Below are 25,122 nucleotides of genomic sequence, written 5' to 3'. Positions count from 1 at the left end.
ATGTATAAACGGTTAAAAAAAAAAAATAGTTATTTAACGAATATAACTAAAGGGGATATACAAACTAGGTAAAAAAACGGGATGGATAAATTAAAAGTGTTATAATAAATCATGTATAGAATAAAAAGGAAAGAATTTGAAATATATTAATTTAAAAAGTGTAATTTTATAAGTCAATATAAAACATATTTCGGTGTTTTAGTTTTAATCTGCGTATTTATTAGTATATTTAACTATGGTATTATTTATGTAGCATATTGAGAGATAACCATGACACATAGTAAAATTTTGTATATTGTATTTATTTTATATACAGTAATATATATAATCTAAAAAAATTATGATGTAATAAATTTTTAACAAAAATAAAATGGACCAAATATGATATTGCCTTTTGCTTGTAAATTGCTAGAATGATAATAATAAAATAATAATAATTTTGCAATTTTTAAAACGTATTATTTTAACAAATAAATAAATAAATATATATATATATAATATATTTATTTTATTTTTTTTTTTTTATTTGTGCCAATATTATATTTGAATTTTTTTTCATATGAACGTCTATATTTATTAACTAGTTATTTAATTATGATACTTATGAAAATATGTATTTACTAATATTTCAGTTATTAATCATAATTATTTTGTTCGAATTTACAAAATAAATAAATTAGAGTAATAAAATGAATAAAGATAAATTATATAAATAAATAATCCAGCACGTATGCTTATTATATTAATTTATTTATTTCTAAATGATGTATTAAAATAATATGAGCATCTTAAATCGTATTCCGTTTTATAATAAACAGAAAAAATCATACTTAGACGCAATTTTAACAATTGGAATATCTTGTAAATTATATTTTTATTAATATTTGGATTATTGAAAATATGTTTTATGAAAATTTATAGAAAATATTAATTTTATTTTTTAACATATTATTATTGGAAAGTGAATAAAAAGAAAAGAGAAAAAAATAAAAAATATAAAAAAAATAAAATAAAATGATATAGTGGCTCGCTTCGATTATTAATCTAAAAATGTAAAATATATATAATCCTTATAATTTAATATGTAGCACTTACATATATAATATATTTATATTGGATGGTTATATATTTTATATGAAAAAATATTAATATTATTTACACTAGGTTCATTTTAAAATATATTATATATTATTTGATTGTTTTTGCTTACATCCGTTTTATTTTTTTGTTTTATATATTTTTGTTTTATATATTTTTGTTTTACATATTTTTGTTTTACATATTTTTGTTTTACATATTTTTGTTTTATATATTTTTTCGTTTATTTTTATTTTTGTTAAATTGTTTTTTTTTTTTTTTTATTTTGGCTTTGTATTATTCGTTAATTATTTTATATGCTTGAAAACCAAGCTATACTATATAGTTGGTTAAATTTATTATTCATAATTATAAAAAAAAAAAATAATAAATAAATAAATATATATATTTTTTTTTTTGGGGGGTAAATAACATTAAGGAGAAATGTATATGCTTATATATGTAATGATAATATAATAAAAAAATGAAAGAACAAGTTATTAGGACAGTAGATGAAGACGGCGAAGCAGATCAACCCCTATCTATTTTAAGTAGCAATACTATAAATGATGATGTAAATAATAATATTTCGAATAGAGAATGTATACAGAAGGGTGATGATGATAATAATAATAATGAAATAGTTAGTCGAAATAAAAATAATACGAATCTTATAAGCATTGTCAATTGCCAAAAAGAGTACAACACTTCCTTGATAACAGAAAATGGCGAAAAAAATGGCGAAAAATATGAGACTAAACACGAAATGGCATGTAATAATAATGAGCAGGAATGTATGATAATAGATACAGATGATGAAATAAAAAATTCTGGGTTTATATGTCCTCAAGAAAATAAAATAAATGATTTACCATCAACAATTATGTTAGAAGGAAACCTAGAAATAGAAACAAGTTTGCAACAAAATACCCAAAATGACTTAATCACAGATACTATTAGAAATGAAAATAAAACAAGTCTTATTGAAAATTATCAGAATAGAGAAAACTGTTACATTAGCTTATGTTCTAACACTGTCGAAAAAAGTGGAGAAAAAAACGGCGAAAAAGGTGGAGAAAAAAATGACGAAAAAGATGGTGAAAAAAATGACGAAAAAGATGGTGAAGATGATAATGAAAATGTTAATATAAAGGAAAAAAAAAAAATGGGTTTAAAAATAATGAAGAAAAATTTTCAATCGAACAATAATGATGAAAATAAAAAAGAAGAAAATTCAATACATACAAACAATAATAATAGTAACAATAATAGTAATAATAATAGTAATAATAGTAATAATGGCAATGTCAAAGTTGCTCGTAAAAGGGGGCGAAGAGAAAAGAATTGCCTAAGAAATGAAAATGGGTTTCTAAGAATTTATGATAATAATAGTAGTGTTATTTATAGTAATAATTATATTCCTTCTAACCCCACTGATTCAAATATTGTTAAAGACAATACAAATATAAAAAATGACAACATTATAGATGCACATGGACTTAAAAATAATACTCCAATAACAATAAATGATAGCAACAGTATAAATCATAGTAACCAATTATCTATTTTGAACGAAAAAGAAAAGGAAACTCATAAAGATTGTGATAATAATAATAATAATGTGGGCGAAATAAAAGAATATTCTCCGATTAAGTTTGAAAATGATAATAAACAACCAGGCAGAAGGAGGAGACGAAAAAGAAAATTAAAAAAAGGTAATGCAAATGAAAACAAAAAAGGAATAAGAAGAAAAAGATCTCAATCTGTATTGGCAAATAATGGAAATATAAAATATAGAATTGGAAAACGCAATATGCCAATCATATATGAAAAAAATAACAATAATGATAATAATAATGACAATAATAATGGTAATAATAATGGTAATAAAAATAATAATAGCATATATTATTATGGATATGAAGATGAATATAACACTTTAGATAATATGATTAATAAAATGTCTAATATAAAAATATCTAAACATTTTTTTTTAAAAATGGATGATGATAATACAAGCGAAAGTAGTACATTATCAAATTCTATTAAAAATGAAAATTTAAAAAAAATAATAATAATATTTGACCAAAAATATAATATGGGGTTTATTTGTAATGCTGCTAAAAGATATTTAACTATTGAAGAAGAAGGAGGATTATTAAATTTAGTAAAAAAAATAAATGGTGAAAGATTTAATTTTAAAAATATAATATCTAGTAAAGATTCTTCAATTGAACAATTTATGTTATATAATTTATTTTCTTATGATATAACCACTTTAAAAAGTTCTTTAAAATTAATATATACTTTTTGTTTATTTAAAAATTTAAGATTATATTTTCAAATGCAAAATAAAAATATATGTATAGAAGGAAATGGAATGTCAAGTTGGAGAATTAAAGATAATTTATTAGATACACATTCAATAATATTATCTATGTTTAATAATTATTATAGAAATATGAATAAAGATAAATTAACAGCTATTGATTTTATTAATTCTTATTATTTTAATATACATAATATAAAATTTGCTAAAAAAAATGTACAACCAAATAAAACTTATGATAATATAATTGAAATGGATCAAAATAATGGAATAGATGAAGATAATAATAATAATAGTAATAGAAATCGAAGAGAAGGAAAAATAAAAGGAAGGGGAAGACGAAAAACAAAAGAAATTGTTATAAAAAAAGAAAAAGGAAAAAGAAGAGGTCGGAAAAGTCTTAAAAATAAATCTTATCTATATGGTAATTATAAATATGAAAATAATGAACTTAATGATATTGATTCGAAAAAAATAATAAAAAGAAGAAGAGGTAAATGGGGATATAAATTAATTGCTAAAGAAAATGAAAATAAAATTATAAAAGAAGAAAAATCTACTGATGAAATAATCAAAGATAAACAAGATAATTTTATTGAAAAAAAAAAAAAAAAAAATTTAAATAAAAAAGAAAATGAGTTAGACGAAGAAAATATATCTTATCAAGAAAATATTAATAACTTGGATAATAAATTATCAAAAAATAATATAGATCAAATAAATGACGAAAATAATGATATAGAAAATAATGTAAATATGATAGATGTAAAAATAAACAGAACTAGGAATAGTAACAATAAATATAATTTTAAAAATATTATAAAAAGAGAAAATTCAAATTATTATGATATTACAAGTATGAAAAATAATGAAAATGAGCAAATAGACGTTTCTAAAACTGGAGAAAATAATGATGATTTTGATGTGGCAATTCCCAAAAATGAAGATAAAAATGGAGATAAAAATGGAGATAAAAATGGAGATAAAAAGGATGGTGAAAGAGATGATGAAAGAGATGGTGAAAGAGATGGTGAAAGGGATGGTGAAAATAATTTTGATTGTGATACTAAAAAAAGAAGGGTAGTGATATGTTCTGATAAGGGTAGCAATCATAGTGATAAAGAAAATAATCCAGAAATTATAGATGATTATAATAAACTAAATATTGATTCGACAGATGCAGATAAAGAAATGGTTCAAGCTGGTAATGGGCAAGCTAGTAATGGGCAAGATAAAAACGAAGAAATAAATTTGTTATTTGTAAAAAATAAACTAAATTATAATGATGTCATTAATATAGGTTCTAGCAATGAAACCTGCCTAGAAGCTGATAACAATAACAACACTAATAATGAACCCTCTTTATCATATTATACTACAGATAACAAAGTCAAATGCAAAATAGAGGAACCAAATGGTATAGAAAATGCATCTAATAATGAATGTGAAAATGATGTAAATATAAAGGATAGTGAAAAATGTGATGAAGAAAATAATGGAATTATTAAAGATGATAATGTAATAGGTGTAGAAAAAAACGGAATAAAAAATGAAGGAAATATGGAATATAAAAAAAAAATAATTTTAAGAAGACGAAGTACAAAAGAAGAAAAAGAAAATAATTATATAAATGAAATGAATCTAACAAAAACAGGATGTTCTATAAATAATGGAAATAATAACGGATCTTTAATTAAAGATGAAGGAGTATTTTGTAATCCCATGGCATTAATAAAAAGACGACGAAGAAGAAGGCGAATATCCAAAAAAACCAAAATACAAAAAAGTATAGAAAAAGGAAATGAAAAAATTGGAAGAAAAAGAAGAAGAAGAAGAAGAAAAAATATAAATCCAGATGAGAGTTGTACCGAAGATGTAATAAAATTAGAAAATGTAAGTATAATGCTTTTGGAAAGGATTAAAAATAATTATAAAATGTTGATAGAAAATAATGAACTTAATAAAAAAAAACAAGAAATGAAACAATACAATAATAATGTTAATACAAAGCCTTATAACTATATTGGTAATCATAATGGTTCTGGATATTTAAATGACAAAAGTAGAGAAATTGATGCATCTAATGTTGAGGGTTCACATCAATTCAACGCCAATACCAATTGTTTGCAGCCTGGTTCCGTTTCGAATAATAATAATAATAATAATAATAATAATAATAATAACAATTGTAATGCTACTGGGATCATAGATGCAGATAATAGTGTTAGAACCCAAAATAACGAAAACATGGTGGCTAGTAACGCTAATGAAGGAATACAATATTCTAATAACAATTCTCGAATTTTACAAGACAACACTTCAAATAATTTTGAAGGCACCTTAAATAATAATGCAAATGTTAATAATCTAATTCAGAACAATGAAACGAATGTAAATACAGTTATATATGAAAATGATAATAATAATAATATTATGGAAAATAAAGGGAATTATAATAATTCAATTACAAATGTAAATAAAATAAACAAAATAAATCATACTAACTTTCAAAATAATATAATTAAAACTGAATTGAGTGAAAAAGAAAAAAAATATATGTTAACTATAGATTCAATATATAATAGCAATTTTAATATATTAGATATAAAAGTGAATACTCATTTTTCACATAATTATCATATAGCTTTATTTTTTTTATGTAAATATACATCATATAATTTATTTTTACATCCAATAAATAAAAATGAACATATTGTATCATCTATCATACTAAATTCTAAAAATGATATTCTTACAGATAATGGAAATTGTTTTGTTTTAAAATATTTATTATCTTTTTTAAGTAACAAAATATCAAGTCTTAGAAAATGTTATGCTAATGCATTATATAATTCATATTTATTACAGATGCCAATAAGAATATTTCGTCATAATAATTTAAAAACAAAATATGGTCCAAATTATGGTATAAGATATGATGGAATATATAAAATAGCAAATGCATTCACTGTAAATGATTATTCAACATCCGAATATAAAAGAGATATATTATATGTTTTTAAAAGATTATATATGGATAAATGTTTTATTCCTAGCAATTGTAGATTTTATAATAATATATATGAAAGAAAAAAAAATTTAGATGAAAAAAATTCTGTTTCTATTAACGTTTTTTTTAAAAATGAAATTATTATGACTTTAAGGGTACCATATATTAAAAATTATAAATCTACAGCATTTACTAATTTTAATCATATATATAAATTTATTAGAAAAAAATGTATTACTGAAAATATTGCAACAGAATGGTTAAATTCAGATGTTCGTATTTATGATGAATGTATGAAAGAATATAAACAAATGAAGGTTAAAAATTCTGAATTAGATTCTAAAATAAATGAAAATGTTTTAGATAATAATATAAAAGAAAATGAAACAAATAATGATCCAATAAAAATATATCAACCTAATGAAGAAGAAAATAAAAGAAGACAAAATGCAAATAAAAATGATCTTAAAGGAAAATATCCATTTTGGTGTTTAGGAAAATATCTACCAATGGTTTTAATGTTAGAAACATTATGTTTTGAAAAAGAAATAAATGAAAATAAAATGATAAGAACTAAAAATTTGAAAAATTTAAATATTTCGATAAAAAAATGTGAAATATCTATAAATTGTGAATTAGCAAAAAGACCTGCTCATTTATTTATACCAATCAAAAGTAAAGAAGCAATATCAGCATACATAGAATTAAAAAAACCTTTTGATGATGATTGGAATCCATATGAAGATTTATCGGCTGGTAAAGAAAAATTTAAAATTCCTGTTGAGAATGATGTAGATAATGATTTACCACCTATGAATTTTACTTATGTTAATAAAACCATATTTTTTTCTCGATTACCTCCATATAATTTATTACCTTTATGTTCTGGATGTACACCTCAAAATTATAATAAAAAAGATTTCGATGAAATATATATTAATGGATATTGTAAAGCATTGAAACATAAAAGAACAAACGAAATATATTGTGATGGAAATAAAAATTATGATATTAATGATTTTAACGTTTTAGCTGCATGTTCAGGAAATTGTTTATGTGACCCATTAAAATGTATAAATAAATTTCCAGAAGGTTTACATTATCCTGTAAAGGTTGTAAAAACTGTTGATGTAGGATGGGATATTGTTTCATGTTCCCATATAAAAGCTAATTCACTTATTATGCATTATGTAGGAGAAATTACAACTCGAAAAGAAATGATATCTAGGGAACATGAATATGATAAAAAAGGATATTTTAATTATTTTATTGAAACTGCGGAAGTAGATGAAACTTATGCTGATGATTGGAAAATACCATGTATTGATGCTTTATTTATTTCAAACGTTGCTCGGTTTTTAAATCACTCATGTGAACCTAATGTTAATGTTATAACAATATGGAGAGGTGATAGTTACCCATCCGTTGGGGTATTTTCTTCAAGAGATATAAGCCCAAATGAACCCCTCAAATATCATTACGGAATTAACTACAAAAATATCAAGTGCATGTGTCGCTCAAAAAAGTGCAAAGGATATATTGGATAGCCAGAAAAATGGAGGTCATATATAGTGACCTTTTTAAAATAACCATAATATTTTTATGCAAATATGTTGAAAAACCAAAAAATGGAGGTCATATATAGTGACCTTTTTAAAATAACCATAATATTTTTATGCAAATATGCATACATATATGTATGCGCATATTTTTTTAATATATTTTATGTTATGACAAATTCTCTAAATAATTTTCCGTTTGAAGTGTTCATTATCGGAATACATTTTACGCTTTTATTTTTTCCATTTACAAACAAATTGTTTTTAGACAAATTTGTAATGCCGTTGTTTTCCCTATTTCAACTAGCCATTGCTTTATTTTATTATTTTTTTTTTTTTTTATTATTATTTTATTATTTTATTATTTTTTTTTATTATTTTATTATTACTATATTATTATTTTTTTTTATTACTATATTATTATTTTTTTTTTATTACTATTTTATTATTTTTTTTTATTTTTATTTTTTTTTTTTTTCGCTAGCCATGACTGGAAATGCGTACAATGAAATATTTACACACACGTGTGGCGCATATGTACTTTAGTGTTTCTGACCATGTGCAAAAAGAACTTTTTTTTTATTTAAAAATGAAAATATACAATTCATTGTTTTTATATAATTTTGTAAATATTTAACGTAATTTTATTGTGTGTGACACATGAATTATAGGGTGTGTATATACACATGGGGAAAAAAAATTATAAAACCACGCTATGTAAATATATATATATATATATATGGATAAATACGTGGATAATACGTGGATAATACGTGGATAATACGTGGATAATACGTGGATAATACGTGGATAATACGTGGATAATACGTGGATAAATTGCCCCTTGACGAGCCAGTATAAGTATACGAAAAAAGGGAAAAATAAAACCCATTTTTACATGTTATAAATAAATGGAGGAAGGGGGTAACTAAATATGATTTTTTTTTATTTAAAAAAATTAATTTCCCTTTATATATGAGTTATAAACAATTCGTTGCGAAAAAAGAAGAAAAAAAAATTTACAATGCAAATAATATTATATATATTCATATATATAATTCCCGCAATATATAATTATGTAATTTTTAATTTTGTATAAAATTGCGGGTATAAAAAATTATTTGCATGTGCATAATAAAGCAATATAAGTATTGCGAAAAATATAGCACATAAATAAGTAAATTGAATTTGCTTATAATTCTTCAGAAGATCCTTCATCAGATTGTGAAACACCATCAATAGTGATTGGAGTTTTAGTGGAATGTTTATTTAAGAAATCAACAAATCCTTTTAATGTTCTTTCACCTTCATATGGTAAAGGTATTTTTGATCCAGCTTTAACAAAAAATATAGTTGGGAAACCAGACCATTCAAATTCTTTAAGTGCTGTTTCATTAAGTGTACCATCCATTTTAGCAACAATTATATGATCATATTTTTTTAATTTTCTTCCAAGTTCTTCATAAACAGGTTCTAATTTTTTACAATGTCCACACCATGGAGCATATATTTCTATAAGTACATCTTTTCCACTGTTTAATACAACATCTATAAATGAATTTCCAACTACAACTTTTACTGCTGCATTTTTATCTTCTTCTGGTATTGGTTCTGATTTAAGAGATTTTTCAATTTTTCCAGCTTCAACATCTTTAAAAAATGAAATTATATCTTTATGGTTTTTTAAAGATTGTTGTGGATTTGTTAATAAATATCTACCTTCACTTGATTGATAAGCTAAACCTGGGAATTCATTTATACCTAATGAGGCCTTAGCATGATCAGCATATTCTGGTATATTTAACAAAACGAAATGTGTTTTATTTCTTAATTCTGCAGCAGCTAATCTAACTTCTTCTTTTATTTCATTGTATTGTTCAACTGTGGCACATACCCATACTAACTCTTTTGGGCTTTCTGCATAAAACCTATAATTTTCTGTATTAATTTCACCAAATAAAGGAAATGATTCAATTGATACAAAATCATTTAATGGAGTTTTTTCATCATATTCGACTGTTTTTTCATCTTTTCTATAACAATATATTTTATTATGTTTATCATTTTTTTTCATAAAATATTTTGCAATTTCACGATTTTTATCTCCAACTTCATTAAACATTTTAAATAATTCATTATCTTCTGAAGTGTATTCCATATAAAATGCAACATTTATATTTTTTTCTTTTAAAACATCTTCTATATTTCCTGTTATTTCTGTAGATACAGGCCCAGTCATTTGAAGTATCCAATCTACAATAGTTTGAGCTGTTCGGCCACCTCCATAATTTATTCTATTCTTTTTATTAAATAAAATCATAGTTGGGTATCCAGTAATTCCATATTCTTGAGAAAGACCTCTTTCAATAGTGGCATCAACACTTGCCAATTTGATTTCACTTTTCTTTTCAGAAAGCATAATAGCTGCTTCGTTGTATTCGGGGATTAATCGTTTGCAATGTCCACACCTATTACGATAAAAATTAGCAAAATTAGCAAAATTAGCAAAAATAACAAAATTAGCAAAAATAGCAAAATTAGCAAAATTAGCAAAATTAGCAAAAATAACAAAAAATTATGAAATTCTACCAATTATTATATGCTACGCGATGTATTAATAATTCTTTTTTATTATTATGTTTTCTTACCATGGGGCGTAAAACATAACTAGTACGATATCATTTTTTGTTATGAAATTACTTAATTCTCCATCATGTATGCTTGTTATATGTTCGTTAAAAAGATCCTCATGAGATCGAACATAATTTTTGAAAACAAAGGGAATTAGAAATAGTAAAAAAGAAATATATTTTGTATTCATTTTCGGTGCCTTATTTAAGTAAACTCCACTATATAGAGATGATAAAAGAAGAAAAAAATAAAACAAATATATGTGTTATTTATTTAATTATGCATTTCTATGCATATTTATGTATATACTATACAAGTATGACAAGAAAAGAAAAAAAATATATATATGTATATATATATATAATATATATGTAGTAGGTAATGAAGAAAATGAATAAATTTTTTCAATAAAGTGTGTTTTGATGAAAATGCATTTTTTTAAGTATTACATAAAAAATTAATATATTATGTAAAATAAATTTGTGTACATAATTATTTTGCTTATTATAAATTACCTATATTTTTTCTTAAAATGGTATAAATGTGTTTACTTTTTTTTGTTTTATAATTAAATAATTTGTTCGAATGTAGTATTTTGCTATAATAAAAAATATATTAATTTTCACAAATAATAAATTTTTTTTTTTTTAAGAAAAAAAAAGCCCTTAATACATGTGCATATTTTATATAATATTCATTCCTTAAAATATGAAACAATAATGCAGTACGTTTAGTTAAAGTTTTTTTTGGGTTTTTTCTTTCAATAGCTCTACAAAATATTCCCATGAAATATATTATATAATACCTTTATGAAATAAGCTTGTATATATATTATTGTAGCACATATTTTTATCGTTGATAATGAAAATTTATCATTATTTGTGCTTATATAACTATTCACACAATTACATATTATTCCGGAGATATTTATATTCCATTATTCTTTTACATATAAATAATTTATATATGGAGCAATGAGCACATAGTTTTTTTGTTTTCTTGTTTTAATTTTTTTTTAAATATTATTTATATTGAAAAGTATAAAGTTATATGAATAATTAAGCAAAAACTATAAAAGCATAAATATTATATATATGTATATATATATATTGTTTGTATTTGTTAAACTATATGAATTAGAATAAAATAAGAGCAATTGCAATATCGGTACTAACTTAATCTAAAGAAAATATATTGTATATTATATTGTATATTATATTTGTGTATGTAATGATCAAGAAAATTGTATTGTATTGTATGCACAAATAAGTATACATAACATGACTATTTTTCCCCAAAAAATATTATATATTTTATTTTGTTAAGTTAATTAAAAATGCTTTAACATATATTTTATTACTATAATTTTTTTTGAATAATATACAACAATATTGTATATAGAAATAAGGAAAGTTATACCTTAAAATTTAATTTTATTTTATAACAATTAAATTATAATTTGGGCTTATTTTATTGGATATTAATACTACATGTTGAAATATATCTATAAAGTGTGTTTATAATTGTAAATAAAAATCATTTTTAAATATAAGATTAATAAGGTATATTAATTAATTTTTTTTTTTATAAGATAAACATTTAGCTGTTTATTATTATTATTATAATTATAAGGAAAAACATGAGTAAAATAAATAATTGTTATGACATTGAACATATTTTTTTTAACTTATTAATATTCTACAAATATAGTTACCATTTTTTTTGATGTTTATTTTACTGGAAAATGTATTTAATAATATTCTGTGGTCTGTTCTAGTTTTTTTTAATTTATATGACCTGTCTATATGCAACCCAAAAATTTTTAAAGAATGCACACACATAGCTAAGCGAAAAATTATTTAATGTTAGGACGATTAAGACATTGTCTATATATATATATATATATATATATATATATATATATATATATTTGGAACTATTAAAAAATGGTATACTCATTGTTTATCCATTTTAATATAAAAAAGTATATGAAACCTTGTTTATAATTTTTTGCAAAAAAAAATGTTTATTGTATTAACAAGGATAAGTTGAATATGCTTATTTTTGCATATATTATATTCCATGTTACAATTATTTTATTAACTGTACATACACAATATACACTTTTTTTTTTATTTGGCTATAATTTTGTTTTTCGTGTGTAATCACAATTTCAAATTAAAATATAAAACAACAATGAATGTAATAAAGGTAGTATTTGAATATATCCCATAATTATTTTAATAGACTTTGAACTATAGGTTTCGTTTTTTTTTTTTTTTTACAAGCTAATATAATAAAAGTAAAATAGTGTGAAATAATAATATATATAGCTATTATCAAAAGACCATAATTTTACACACATAAAAAAATATATACTCAACTAAAGTTTATATAATAAATAGCTGTTATAAATTATAAAATATTTTTTATGTATTAATTATTTTTAAACGTAATAATAAAAATCCAACTATATTTTGTACAAACATTTGTATTTTTCATTTTTTTTTTTTTATGTTTATATAAATGTAAGTAAACAAATATATATATACAAATAATGTCAAATAAATATGCGGAAAATGATGAAAATTCGAATTTGTTACCTGGGACTACTGAGCTGATTGAGAAAAATGCACAAAATAAATTTTACGACGTTTTATTTCCTCAAATATCGCTAAATAGGTAATATATGCAAGTCTATAATATTGTATTAAACAAGTGAAATAAAATGGGCATATATAATAATGATAGCAATAATAATGACAGCAATAATAATGATAAATAGTATATGCTATACAAATATAAAAACCGATTATTTTGTATGTCCTTGCAGAATTATTGTGTGGATTAGTTTTTTCCAAATAATAATTTATATATTGAGTTGCTTATTAAGTGAAAACCTAACAGTTCCTAATGTAGACGTCTTGATGTTCCTTGGGGCTACATACGGGCCATCTGTCAAGTACCCATCTTTTACTTATTTCATTATTATTATTTTTTTTATATTAATTGGATTAAAATTGTGTGCATATTTATTGAAACCAAAAAAAAAAACAACGTAATTGTTTAAGTCTATAGGTATATCCAATGTTTAGTTACATGTGTGATATTTATAAAGTGTATATATTTTTAACTATTTTATTTTTATATAAAAATATATTAATATGTATGGATATATATATGTGAACAGGCAAGGAGAATTATGGAGACTACTATTTCCTATATTTTTGCACGCCAATTGGTGGCATTTAATTATAAATATTATATGTATTTTAAATTTAGGGTTAGTAATTGAGACTAAATATAAAAAAAAAAGGTTTTTATTAATATATTTTTTATCGGGATTTATTGGAAATACATTAACAATAATTTGCAACCCTTGCCAATTGGCAGTTGGAGCATCAACTAGTGGGTTTGGATTAATTGGATGTTCTATCATGGAAATATTTTTAGCTTGGAAAAATTTATCGAAGAAAGCACAAAATTATTATATGTTTAATATATGTATTTTTTTAGTATTTTTTTTATTTGTAAGTTTTTCTCCAACTGTTGATTTTTTTGGACATATAGGAGGATTTGTGTGCGGGGCTTTTTTGGCATGTCATTACAACAAATTTTTGGGATATGATATGTACAGACAAAAAAATAACAGAAAAAAATAGAAAATAATAGAAAAAAATATAAAAATAAATTTATTAATTGTGTATATAGCATAATACATTTTTATATATTTTAAATTGAAACTATTTCATTGCAATTTATTTATATTCCTTTTTTTTTTTTAGTTTTCAGGAATGTTTACATTATGGATTTGCCTCAATTTGTGCTTTAATTATTTTTTATTTGCCACTTCGTCTATTCATTTTGAATATGCCATGTGAATTTGTTTAGCTTATTTTAAAAAAATTAATTTTAACAATTGTTTAACAATAATGAAAAGCGTTTTGACACAAAAAATAGCAAAATAGAAAAATTACAACAAAATAGCAAAATAACAAAATAACAAAATTCAACAAAAAAAAAATTCACCAAAATTACAACAAAAAAATGATTACATTGGCGTTTTTTTTTCCTTGCTCTTTAGTGTATGTTTATTTAAATTAGGTGAATTTTTAGTGATATAATTAAAAGTACTTATATTTATTTCTTCATATAATGAATGAATAAAATTTGTCATTTTATTTTTTGCTGTCTCAAATTGTATGGTATAAATTTTGGAAATGTCTTTTAAGAAATATTCAAATATATATTCGGATTTTGAAATTTTATACAAACATAAGATATAGATATATGTTGGTCTTATGAATTCACCTGCCTGTATAAAATCAAGCATATTCATTTTTTCTTTTATTTTTTTTCTTATTTTTCTTTTATTATTTATTGTTATGATATTATTTTCCCATTTATACCATCTTTTAAAAATGAGTTCATTACTAAGTTTTAAATCAGTATTGTTAATATTATTAGTATAATTTGAAGAGTTTGATATAATATTAGGTGGTAATTGTAATAATTTTTTAACAAATGGTAGCGAGATAATGTGTGCAATAACTTGTTTCGTAATTTTTAGACATTCTTCAAGAGTGTTGTTAAATATTAAGGGCAATAATATTCTCAATAATAAATAATAGTTAAAAAAATAATTTTCATGATTTAAATAATTTTCAAATAATATATTATGAATATAATGTCTGTTAAGATCAGAATTATTTAATTTGTTGTTGAAAAACATTCTATTAATTCGATCTAAAAAAATGTACAAATTATTTTCAAAAATATCATTTGGTATGTTAATTTGTGTATTAATTATGATTGTTTTATTTTTATTTTTTTGTTGAAAATATTTAAGGAGAAAAAAACATTCACATATCGAACTTATTTCATATAAGCTTTTTTTATTCATTTTTTGTTTTAGTATGTTTTCTTCTTGTATTTTAAAATTATTATTATTAGGATGTAATTCCCACAAATTATTTTCCTCAATCTTTATATTATCAATAATATTTTTATCATGATTTTCATATAATGATATATACGAATTAACACATTCTGTAAATAAATTTTCAAAAAAAAAACAAAATTTTTCATTTTTAATTAAATTATAATCAAATAATGAAGCTCTTATAAATGTCTTAAAAATATATGGTAAATATTTATTATTAATTAAGGGTGTATAATTTATATTCATATTAGAAATAAAATCGTTTTCATGGTTACTGAATTGAGATAAATTATTTTCGAATTTGTTATTTATATTATTTGTTGTGTTAATTGAATTATATTTAATAAGGACAATATTTAAAAGATATGAAATTTTTTCGTTAAAATGATTTTTAAATGGTAGTTTTGATTGGATAAGAGCTTTTATGTTATTTTTTTTATTTTTTCTTTTATTTTTCCATTTTAATTTATCATATATATTTGTATTTAACCACCAATTATGATATAACATAAAATGAGAATATGATGATAATGTTATATATTTTAAAACACTATCTATATCATGAGTATTATTTGATATATTATGATCAATTGTTCTAATTATAGAATCAATTAAATATTTATTTGAAAGAAAAATTTTGTAATTATGATTAACATATGGTATAGAACTGTTATTGTGTGTTTTATTTTTTTCTATTTTTTTTAAATTAGACACAGAAATATTTTGATGATCAAATAATATTCTATCATTTGTTGTAAAGGTTAGTAACATATTCGACATCAAATGTAGAACATTAGATATATTCAAATAAGTTAAAGAATAATTTATATATTCTTTAATTAATAAATAAAAATTATAATCATAAAATTCCCATTTTAAAAAAATATTTTGTAATATAATTATGTCTTTAATATTATTAATAAAATTTAAATTTGATTTTATTTCATAACAAAAATAATCAGAATATATCTTTAAAATATTGTCTATTTTCAAAAATTTGAATATTTGTAATTCTTTAAAATAATCATTTATTTTGGTTATATAAATTATAAATGATAAAAAATTATGTTTTATGTTATTTTGATTTTTTAAAAAATTAAAAAAATAATTATCTTTTGAGAATATATATTTAACTAATAATATACATATTAATTTATCATATATTTTGTTATTATATAAATATGTAATTATATAATTCATAGTAATTATTTTTTCTTCGTCTTTTTTATTATATTTAAGAATAAAATAAATTATTTTTTGGAATATTTTTAAATTGCTAATTTTATATATACACATAAGTTCAAAGCATTTAAACATATAATTATAATCTTTATTTTTAATTATAAAATTAATATTATTTAAGATATTATTTATTATATTTTTATTTAATAATATATTTTTTTGACTATATATTATGGATGTTTTATAAAATTCAGTTAAGCTTAGTAAATTTAAAAAGCTTTCTTTGCTATATTTTTTATTTAACAATTTTGATAAAAATGAATATATTTTTTCCTCATTATTTATATCTCCAATTTTTATTTCACTTATCATATTTATAAGGGAATTTCTTGTAAAATTTTGTGTGTCATCATTAGTATTTTCGATATTAATTGTTTTAACACCTTTTTCAGAAATGTTACATTTGCCAATGTGTACAACACTAATGAAATTTTTTTTATTTTTATTATTTTTATTATTTTTATTATTTATGTAATAGCTTGTTCTGCTTTTATTCAATATACTATTCTCTTCTATACGTTTTGAGCTTGTGCAAATAAAACGATTAACACATTTTATGTTATAAATAGAACATCGCGATAGTTTACAGTAAATTTTTATTTGAGTACAATTAAGTTGTGGCCATAACATTTTGTAAAATCTTTCAAGCGTTATATTTATTGGCATTCTATATTTTTCCAAATTATTATTTATCTATCATTATTAGTATGGGGTGGGGAGCCAAACAAGGGTGTGAACAGATAACAAAATGATAAAATAACAAAATAACAAAATAATAAAATGGCAAAATAATAAAATAACAAAATAACAAAATGTTAAAATGGCAAAATAAACAAACGGGAGAATACATACGAGCATGCACAAACGTATATGTACTGATAAATGAAAGCCCCCTTTTGAAGGTTACAAATTTTTATGACGGTATTTTAATAGTATGTCAAAAGAATGATATAAAAAAGGGAAAAAAAAAAAAAAAAAATATATTTTTCAAATGTGCATTTATTTGAATATATTTAATTTTTTTTTTTTTTTTTTTTTTTTGCAACATGAGATAAAATAATTATATATCATTCTTAATTTTCTCGGTAAATATTTTTACCACCATTTATTAATTTTATTTTTAATGGGAAGGTTTTTTTTTTTTTTTTTTTTTTTTTTTTCTAAAATATAAAAAAATGATTCTAAATAAACGGGTAATAAAGGATGGTTCTACCAAATTATAGATATTTATTAACATCATATATGATGCATATAAATATATAGAGAAAGATTTTCCATATATTTTGTCATGTGCCATGGTATGATAACAATAATTTATTTAGTGATTGTGGTGGGAATTAGTAATTTAATTTCGTTTAAGACTTTGAATATTGTTAATGGGTTTAAAGTAATAAATAATTATGACCCCAAAATATTATTTTTAAGGTCAAACGATTATAGGAAAAGGGGTAAGGAATATGATAATATAAATGGCAAAAATAGAAATGGCAAAAATAGAAATGGCAAAAATAGAAATGGCAAAAATAGAAATGATAAAAATAGAAATATAAAAATAAATTGTGCAAAGCAAAATTTGTATGATTTTAAGTTAATAGAAAAAAAATGGCAAATTATATGGAATTGCAAACAATTGTTGGATAGAGATTTTAAAAGATTTAACAAATTGGTGGAAAAAAGAGACGATCAAAAATTGGTGGAAAATTGTGAAGAAAACAAGTATGGCACCAACAATAAAACTGGTAAAAATGGTAAAAATGGTAAAACTGGTAAAACTGGTAAAACTGGTAAAAATGATAAAAATGATAAAAATGATAAAAATGGTAAAAATGGTAAAAATAGCGAGTGTGATATGAAAGATAAATATTATATACTCGATATGTTTCCATACCCATCATCGTCGGGGTTGCATGTAGGGCATATCCTATGTTTTACAATAACAGACATTATAAGCAAATTTAAAAGAATGAACCAATATTGTGTTTTTCACCCAATCGGATGGGATAGTTTTGGGTTACCTTGCGATAGATTATCTATGAAATTAAAAGTTGATCCTAGAAAAATTATAAAAAAAAATATCTCAAATTTTAAAAATCAATTAACAAAATTAGGGTTTTTATTTAACTGGGAAAATGAAATAAATACTTGTGAAAAAAAATATTTTAAATGGACACAATGGATAATTATACAAATGTTTTTAAATAATTTGGCTTATAAAAAAAGATCTTATGTTAATTGGTCTGATGATCTTAATTGTGTTATATCAAATGATGAATTAAGAAATGAAATAAATTTAAAAAATTTAAAAATAAAAAAAATAAAATTATTACAATGGTATTTAAAAATTACAAAATATGCAAAGAGATTAGTTAAAGATTTAAAATTAATTAATTGGCCAGACAAAATAAAAAATATGCAAAATAATTGGATAGGTATAAAATCAGGAATTGTTATAAGAGCAAAAATTATGGATGTTAAATATTTAATAAATTATAATTCCAATTTTATAAAAAAAATAAAAATACCTCATATATATTACAATAGTGTGTATAATAATTATTTCCTTATTCTTATAAATCGTGTTTATAGTTTTATGTTAGGATATAAAAAATTATATGACTTTTTTTTATTTGAAAATGAAGATATAATTAGTAGTTTGAAAGGAAGTGTTATAGAGTTGTGTAACAAAATAGGGGTTGTTAGCTCCTGTGAAAATAATGAAAAAATAAATATGTCAAAAATTTTAGCAAACCATGATAATATTTTTTGGGAATTTAAAAAAAAAAACGAAAAATCAGATATAGACAAATTAAATGATAATTATGTAAATATATTTTTAACAAAAAAAGATAGTATATTAGAAAATGATAAAATATTTATAAGTGTTGAACATCCTGATATTAGTAAAATTATTAACGGCAATAAATTTTTAGAAAATATAATTAATGAAAAAATTTTACAAGATGATATGACCAGATTAAAAGATGATCAAATTTATTTTTCAGGATCAGTTGTTTATAATCCAATTATTAATAAGTACATACCCATATATATATGTTCTTGGATTTTGGAAAATCATAAAAATATTCTTTTTTTTTTGGAAAAAGAAAAAACTGAACAAACAGAAAGAAATAAGAAAAATGACCTAATATATGATCTTATAGCTAATTCAAAATTTAGTAAAAAAAAATATATTTACAACTTGAAGGATTGGCTATTTTCTAGACAGCGATATTGGGGTGAGCCTTTTCCATTTATGTACAAAAGTGAGGAGAAAAACGGAAAGGAATATTTTTATATGGGCGAAAAAAAAAAAAATAATAATAATGATAATGATGAAAATAATAATAATGATAATGATGAAAATAATGATAATGAAAATAATAATGATGATAATGAAAATAACAAAGTTGAAATTAAAAAGGTAAAAAATAAATCAGAAAATGATGTATATATAAATAAAATTCCCGTTTGTCTCCCCAAGTTTGATAAGAGCATATATGATGTAAACAAAAGTGAAGGAGTAACAAATTGTGAAAATAACACTGGACATTCAATTCTATCTAAATTTAAAAATTGGATATATTTAAAAAATGAAAAAAATAATATTCAATATAAAAGAGAATGTGATATAATGCCACAATGGGCAGGATCTAGTTGGTATTATTTACGTTATATTGATCCAAAAAATAAAAATAAAATATTTAATAAAAAAAAAACCAATTTTTGGCTACCTGTAGATTTGTATGTAGGGGGAAGTGAACATGCAGTACTACATTTATTATACTCTCGATTTTTTCATAAATTTTTATATGATCTTAAATTAATAAATCATAAAGAACCATTTAAAAAATTGTTTAATCAAGGCTTACTGTTAAATGCTGCATCATTTTATTTATACACTGATTTTAAAAATAGGCTAATAAGTTTTGAGAATGTTGGAAAGTTATTAAATGGGGAAAGAAAAGTTGAAAAAATGGGAAAGACGGAAAAAATGGACGAAGCGGAAAAAACGGACGAAGCGGAAAAAACGGACGAAGCAGAAAGTGGAAAGGAACAAGATGAAATAGTGAAAGAACTGATTGATGGAAAAAGTTATAAAATCGAAGGAGATATAGTAAGGAAATATTTAATTGATGATAAATATGTTGTTGAAAAGGAAAATAAATATTTCATAAAAAATTTAAATTCAATACAAGTACAACCAATTTATGAAAAAATGTCAAAATCACGAGGAAATATAATTAATCCAGATGATATAGTAAAAAAATATGGAGCTGATTGTTTGAGGTTACATATTTTATTTCTTGGTCCGATAGATCAAAATAAAAAATGGTCAATCAAAGGAATTAATGGAACATTCAAATTTTTAAGTAAATTATATAGTTTGTTTATTAAAAGAAAAGAGGAATGTAATTATTCAGAAGAAGACAGAAATAATATAAAGAGTGAAGAGGGTTATAAATTAATTTGTAAAAATTGTATAGAAAGAGAAAAAGACAAAAAATTAATTTTAAAATTTGTGAAAAAGAGGATAAATGGAACAAAAAAGGGGGTAAATAAAATGATAAAAATAATAAGAAAAAGGGAAGATAATAATATGGTATTATCTAACATTATTAAAAAAAAAAAATCAGATGAAATCGAAAAAGAAAAAAAAATAATTACAAATTATTATATTACACAAATAACAAACTGTATAGAAAATAATCGATTAAATACAGCTGTTTCATTTTTTATGAAATTTTATAATGATATAAAAACATGGGATTATATACCATTAAAGGTTTTTTTAATTTTTATAAAATTGTTATATCCATTTTGTCCACATATAAGTGAAGAGTTTTGGCATTGTTATTTAAAAAAATATAAAGGAAAAGAAAAAGTAGCAAAAGTAGCAAAACAAATATGTTATTTTTGCAACCCGCGTTCTTTGTTATATTATGCAAAGTGGCCTTCTTTATTTCAAATAAAAAATAATGAAAAATCTGCAAATATTTCAATACGAATAAACAACAAGCATATTGCATTTATTAAAAATAATAATGAAAGCTCGGAACAAAACATAATAGAGCAATCAACAAATATGATAAAAGATTCCATAGATAAAGAAATAAAAAAGGGGAAAAAAATTATTAATATTATAAACGTTCCTGATAAGTTAATAAATTTTGTGATAGTATGAAGGAAAATTGGTATGCATTAAATGGCTAGTTTTTATTTCTGTGCATGGTCATTGATACTTCCACCAAAGTAAGAATTTGGAACAATTGTAATAAAGCGCATGGAAAAATAATAATAGCAATATAACAACAATATAATAGCAATAAAAAGATCATAATCCTGAATACACACGTATGACATTTTTTTTATTTGCACACAATGTATGTTTTTTTTTTTTTTTTTTTTTTTTGTATTTTTATGATAATTTCTACATTTAATTTAATAATTTGTTTTCTTCATACCTGGAATTATTCTACAATTTTATTATTTTTATCCATAACTCTTCTGAGTTTGGATTCTGCTTCTTTTAACTCTTTTTCGAGAATTACTTCTTTATATGTTTCGTTATATACTGAATTTTTTAAACATATCATTTGATTTTTAATAGCTGTACATATTAATTGTAATAATTCTAAATCAGTTTTTTTTATAAAATTATTATAACAAGGACATGTTTCTTTATCTCTTAAATCATAGGCAGTACCTAAAGAGTCTCTAAAAACACCTGGAAATGCTGATATTTCATAAACTTTTTTGAATCCATGTTTGTCTATATCTTCATGATCTTCAAATTCTTCTATGGATACTAATTTTAATTTTTTATTTTCTAATTCGTTGGTATAATCATAATTTGGTATTGGCCAATCAGGTAATACATACCACCATCTTGTTAACAATTGTGCTACAAGCTTTTCCTTAGAAGATCTATTCCTTGGATCAAATGAACCTATAATAATAGAATCAGTTTCTATATCATCATTTTCATAATTTTTACTTTTTTTTTTTTGTATTTTTTTTTTTTTTTTTTCAATATTTTTATTTGTTTGTTTCTTGGCATTATTTGTTGCATTTTTGCCAAGTTTGCCTATATTTTTTATTGTAGTTTTTTTATTCTTTGCTATATTTTTTATCGTAGTTTTTTTATTTTTTGCCATATTTTTTATCGTCGTTTTTTTATTTTTTTCTTTATTCTTTGCACTATTATTAACCTTTAATGCTACAAGTTTGGCATTCTTTGTACTAACTATATTTTTTTTATTGCCTACATTATTATTATGAACAAATTTATCGCTGCCTTTTTTTTTACTTTTAACTATTAGGACTGCATCCGAATCATAATCAGATGTGTCGCAAGATGAGGCATCCTCTTCTTCTTTTTTATTTCTATTAAATTTGATTTTAGAAGATTTGGCATTTTTATCTTGTTCATCTTTTATTATGTTAATTAAAAGTTCGTCGTCACTGCTTATGACATTTTCAGATTGTTCCTTTGCACAATTATTATTATTATTATCATTATCACATTCTTTGTTTTTACTAGAATTTAAAGCAATGTCAAATTTATTATTCTTGTCTTTATTTCCTGCTTTTCCATTTTCAGACATTTCACTGTCACAAATTTGTTTTGAGCGTTTTATTTCTTCCTTTTTTCCTAAACTTAATTTCGAAGACTTTCGTTTTTTTTGTAATTCTTCTTTTTTGAATATATCTAACAATGGTGTACTATCTGTGTCACTACTACTACTATCTACTGCATTAAAAGATTCATTTTTTTCGGAAATATTTATTCCAAAACTATTCGCTTGCTTGCTTAAGTAGCTTTTTATTATTTTATCTTCTATGCTTCCTACTTTATCATCACAATTTGGATTGTCACTTTTATAGATACTTTGTTTAGAAATGATGGTTGGTGCATTATCATTATTTATGCCATTATTTATGCCACTATTTATGCCACTATTTGTGTCGCCATAACTTTTAATATGAGTATTATCCGATATTTCTTTGGTATTTTCTTCCAAAGAAATATTAGTTTTTTTAGTTTCTAAAGTTTGGTCTTCATTTGTTTCTAAAAATGTATTTATTCTTTCCTTTCCATTTGTACTTTCGTCCGTCATGTTTTTAAGCACTTTTCAGTTTTCTGTGCTATTATTTTTATATTATTTTTTATGGTTTTATTTTTTGTGTATTTATTTTTGTTTATAGGGACATTATTAATGTGTATGATAATAAAAATCTGTTAATCCTACTTTTTTTTAAAATTATTTTTATGTGTTTTGTATTGTACATATATTTATATTTCTTTGTAGCTATTACGATTTTTTTTTTTTTTTTTTTTTTTTTTTTCTTTCTTCCCTGTTTTATCTTGCTTATATTATAACAGTTTTGAAATAAAATATGCTACATCAATTATTTTATAAAATTTTTAATGCAGATTTGTCTATGAAAATATAAAATAAAAGAGGATAAATAAAATATTACAAAGATAGGAAACAAATATATGTTTGTTATAAATAGATTTTCAATTAAAAATAAAGTATCAATATATGCATATTGACAAAAAAATAAAAATTTTGTTGAAAATATTTTGATTACCCTTTAATGTTGTTTTAAAACAAAAATACAAAATTAATGAAGGAAATAAATCAAAATAAAAAAAAAAATTAAATACTCAAACAAATAAAAGTGAACAAAAAAGTTGTATGAATTTTTTTTACAGTTTAAATAATTTTATATATATATATTTCTTTGAAAATGAAAAGGAAAGCGGAAATTACTTAAAAATTATAAAAATGGAATACACAAAATTGGATAATTAAAAAGATGATACACATTTTTATTATGCATATATTTATTCATTATTTTTTTTTATTTATTTTATAATTTTTTTTTGTGGAATAAAAAATGCCGTGTATTTGTATTCTTTAGTAAGATAAATAAGGAGGTTAACTACTATCTTTGGCCATATCATTTATTCGAGAAAACATAAATCATATTGACAACCTTAAATTTTATGAATGCACATATCCGTGTGTATATATGCACCTTTTAATGTTATAGTACATTCCTTGTGATAAAAAATGTTAGAAAAAAAAGTAGAAAAAAGTTAGTAAAAAAAAAAAGTTAGTAAAAAAAAAGTTAGTAAAAAAAAAAAGCTAGTAAAAAAAAAAGCTAGTAAAAAAAAAAGTTAGTAAAAAAAAACATACGAGCAGACCTTATCCAACTTATTTCATCATCCATAATATTTATATAAAATGCGTATGCACATAATATAATTTATATACCCTCATATATCGTACGTGGTTTTTGAATGGACTAAGGTATTATGTAG

The 25,122-nt window shown here is 21.7% G+C and overlaps 6 protein-coding genes across 6 annotated transcripts; 3 read left to right on the top strand and 3 right to left on the bottom strand.

The window, feature by feature from the left end:
- Positions 1-1,561: 1,561 nt before the first annotated feature.
- Positions 1,562-7,963, top strand: PY17X_0703200 (erythrocyte membrane protein; the record flags this gene model as incomplete). The annotated part of the gene is made up of 1 exon (XM_720822.3): positions 1,562-7,963. One exon carries the CDS (start codon positions 1,562-1,564, stop codon positions 7,961-7,963), a length of 6,402 nt encoding a protein of 2,133 aa, XP_725915.3.
- A 1,204-nt stretch (positions 7,964-9,167) lies between these two features.
- On the bottom strand, positions 9,168-10,796 carry PY17X_0703100 (protein disulfide isomerase, putative; the record flags this gene model as incomplete). Its single annotated transcript, XM_720823.2, has 2 exons — positions 9,168-10,443; positions 10,624-10,796. The coding sequence occupies 2 exons, from the start codon at positions 10,794-10,796 to the stop codon at positions 9,168-9,170; spliced, it is 1,449 nt and encodes a 482-aa protein (XP_725916.2).
- A 2,367-nt stretch (positions 10,797-13,163) lies between these two features.
- Positions 13,164-14,497, top strand: PY17X_0703000 (rhomboid protease ROM3, putative; the record flags this gene model as incomplete). Its single annotated transcript, XM_022955469.1, has 4 exons — positions 13,164-13,288; positions 13,440-13,568; positions 13,797-14,237; positions 14,392-14,497. 4 exons carry the CDS (start codon positions 13,164-13,166, stop codon positions 14,495-14,497), a joined length of 801 nt encoding a protein of 266 aa, XP_022811746.1.
- A 160-nt stretch (positions 14,498-14,657) lies between these two features.
- Positions 14,658-17,456, bottom strand: PY17X_0702900 (conserved Plasmodium protein, unknown function; the record flags this gene model as incomplete). Its single annotated transcript, XM_724008.2, has 1 exon — positions 14,658-17,456. The coding sequence occupies one exon, from the start codon at positions 17,454-17,456 to the stop codon at positions 14,658-14,660; it is 2,799 nt and encodes a 932-aa protein (XP_729101.2).
- A 622-nt stretch (positions 17,457-18,078) lies between these two features.
- Positions 18,079-21,972, top strand: PY17X_0702800 (leucyl-tRNA synthetase; the record flags this gene model as incomplete). The annotated part of the gene is made up of 1 exon (XM_721195.2): positions 18,079-21,972. The coding sequence occupies one exon, from the start codon at positions 18,079-18,081 to the stop codon at positions 21,970-21,972; it is 3,894 nt and encodes a 1,297-aa protein (XP_726288.2).
- Positions 21,973-22,258: 286 nt separating this feature from the next.
- PY17X_0702700 (conserved protein, unknown function) lies at positions 22,259-23,908 on the bottom strand (the record flags this gene model as incomplete). The annotated part of the gene is made up of 1 exon (XM_721196.3): positions 22,259-23,908. One exon carries the CDS (start codon positions 23,906-23,908, stop codon positions 22,259-22,261), a length of 1,650 nt encoding a protein of 549 aa, XP_726289.3.
- Positions 23,909-25,122: the final 1,214 nt, after the last annotated feature.

Source organism: Plasmodium yoelii (genome assembly GCF_900002385.2).
Source record: "Plasmodium yoelii strain 17X genome assembly, chromosome: 7".
Taxonomy (NCBI): Eukaryota; Apicomplexa; class Aconoidasida; order Haemosporida; family Plasmodiidae; genus Plasmodium; species Plasmodium yoelii.
The sequence above is the reverse complement of the archived record's forward strand: the minus strand, read 5'-3'. Positions and strand labels throughout refer to the sequence as shown.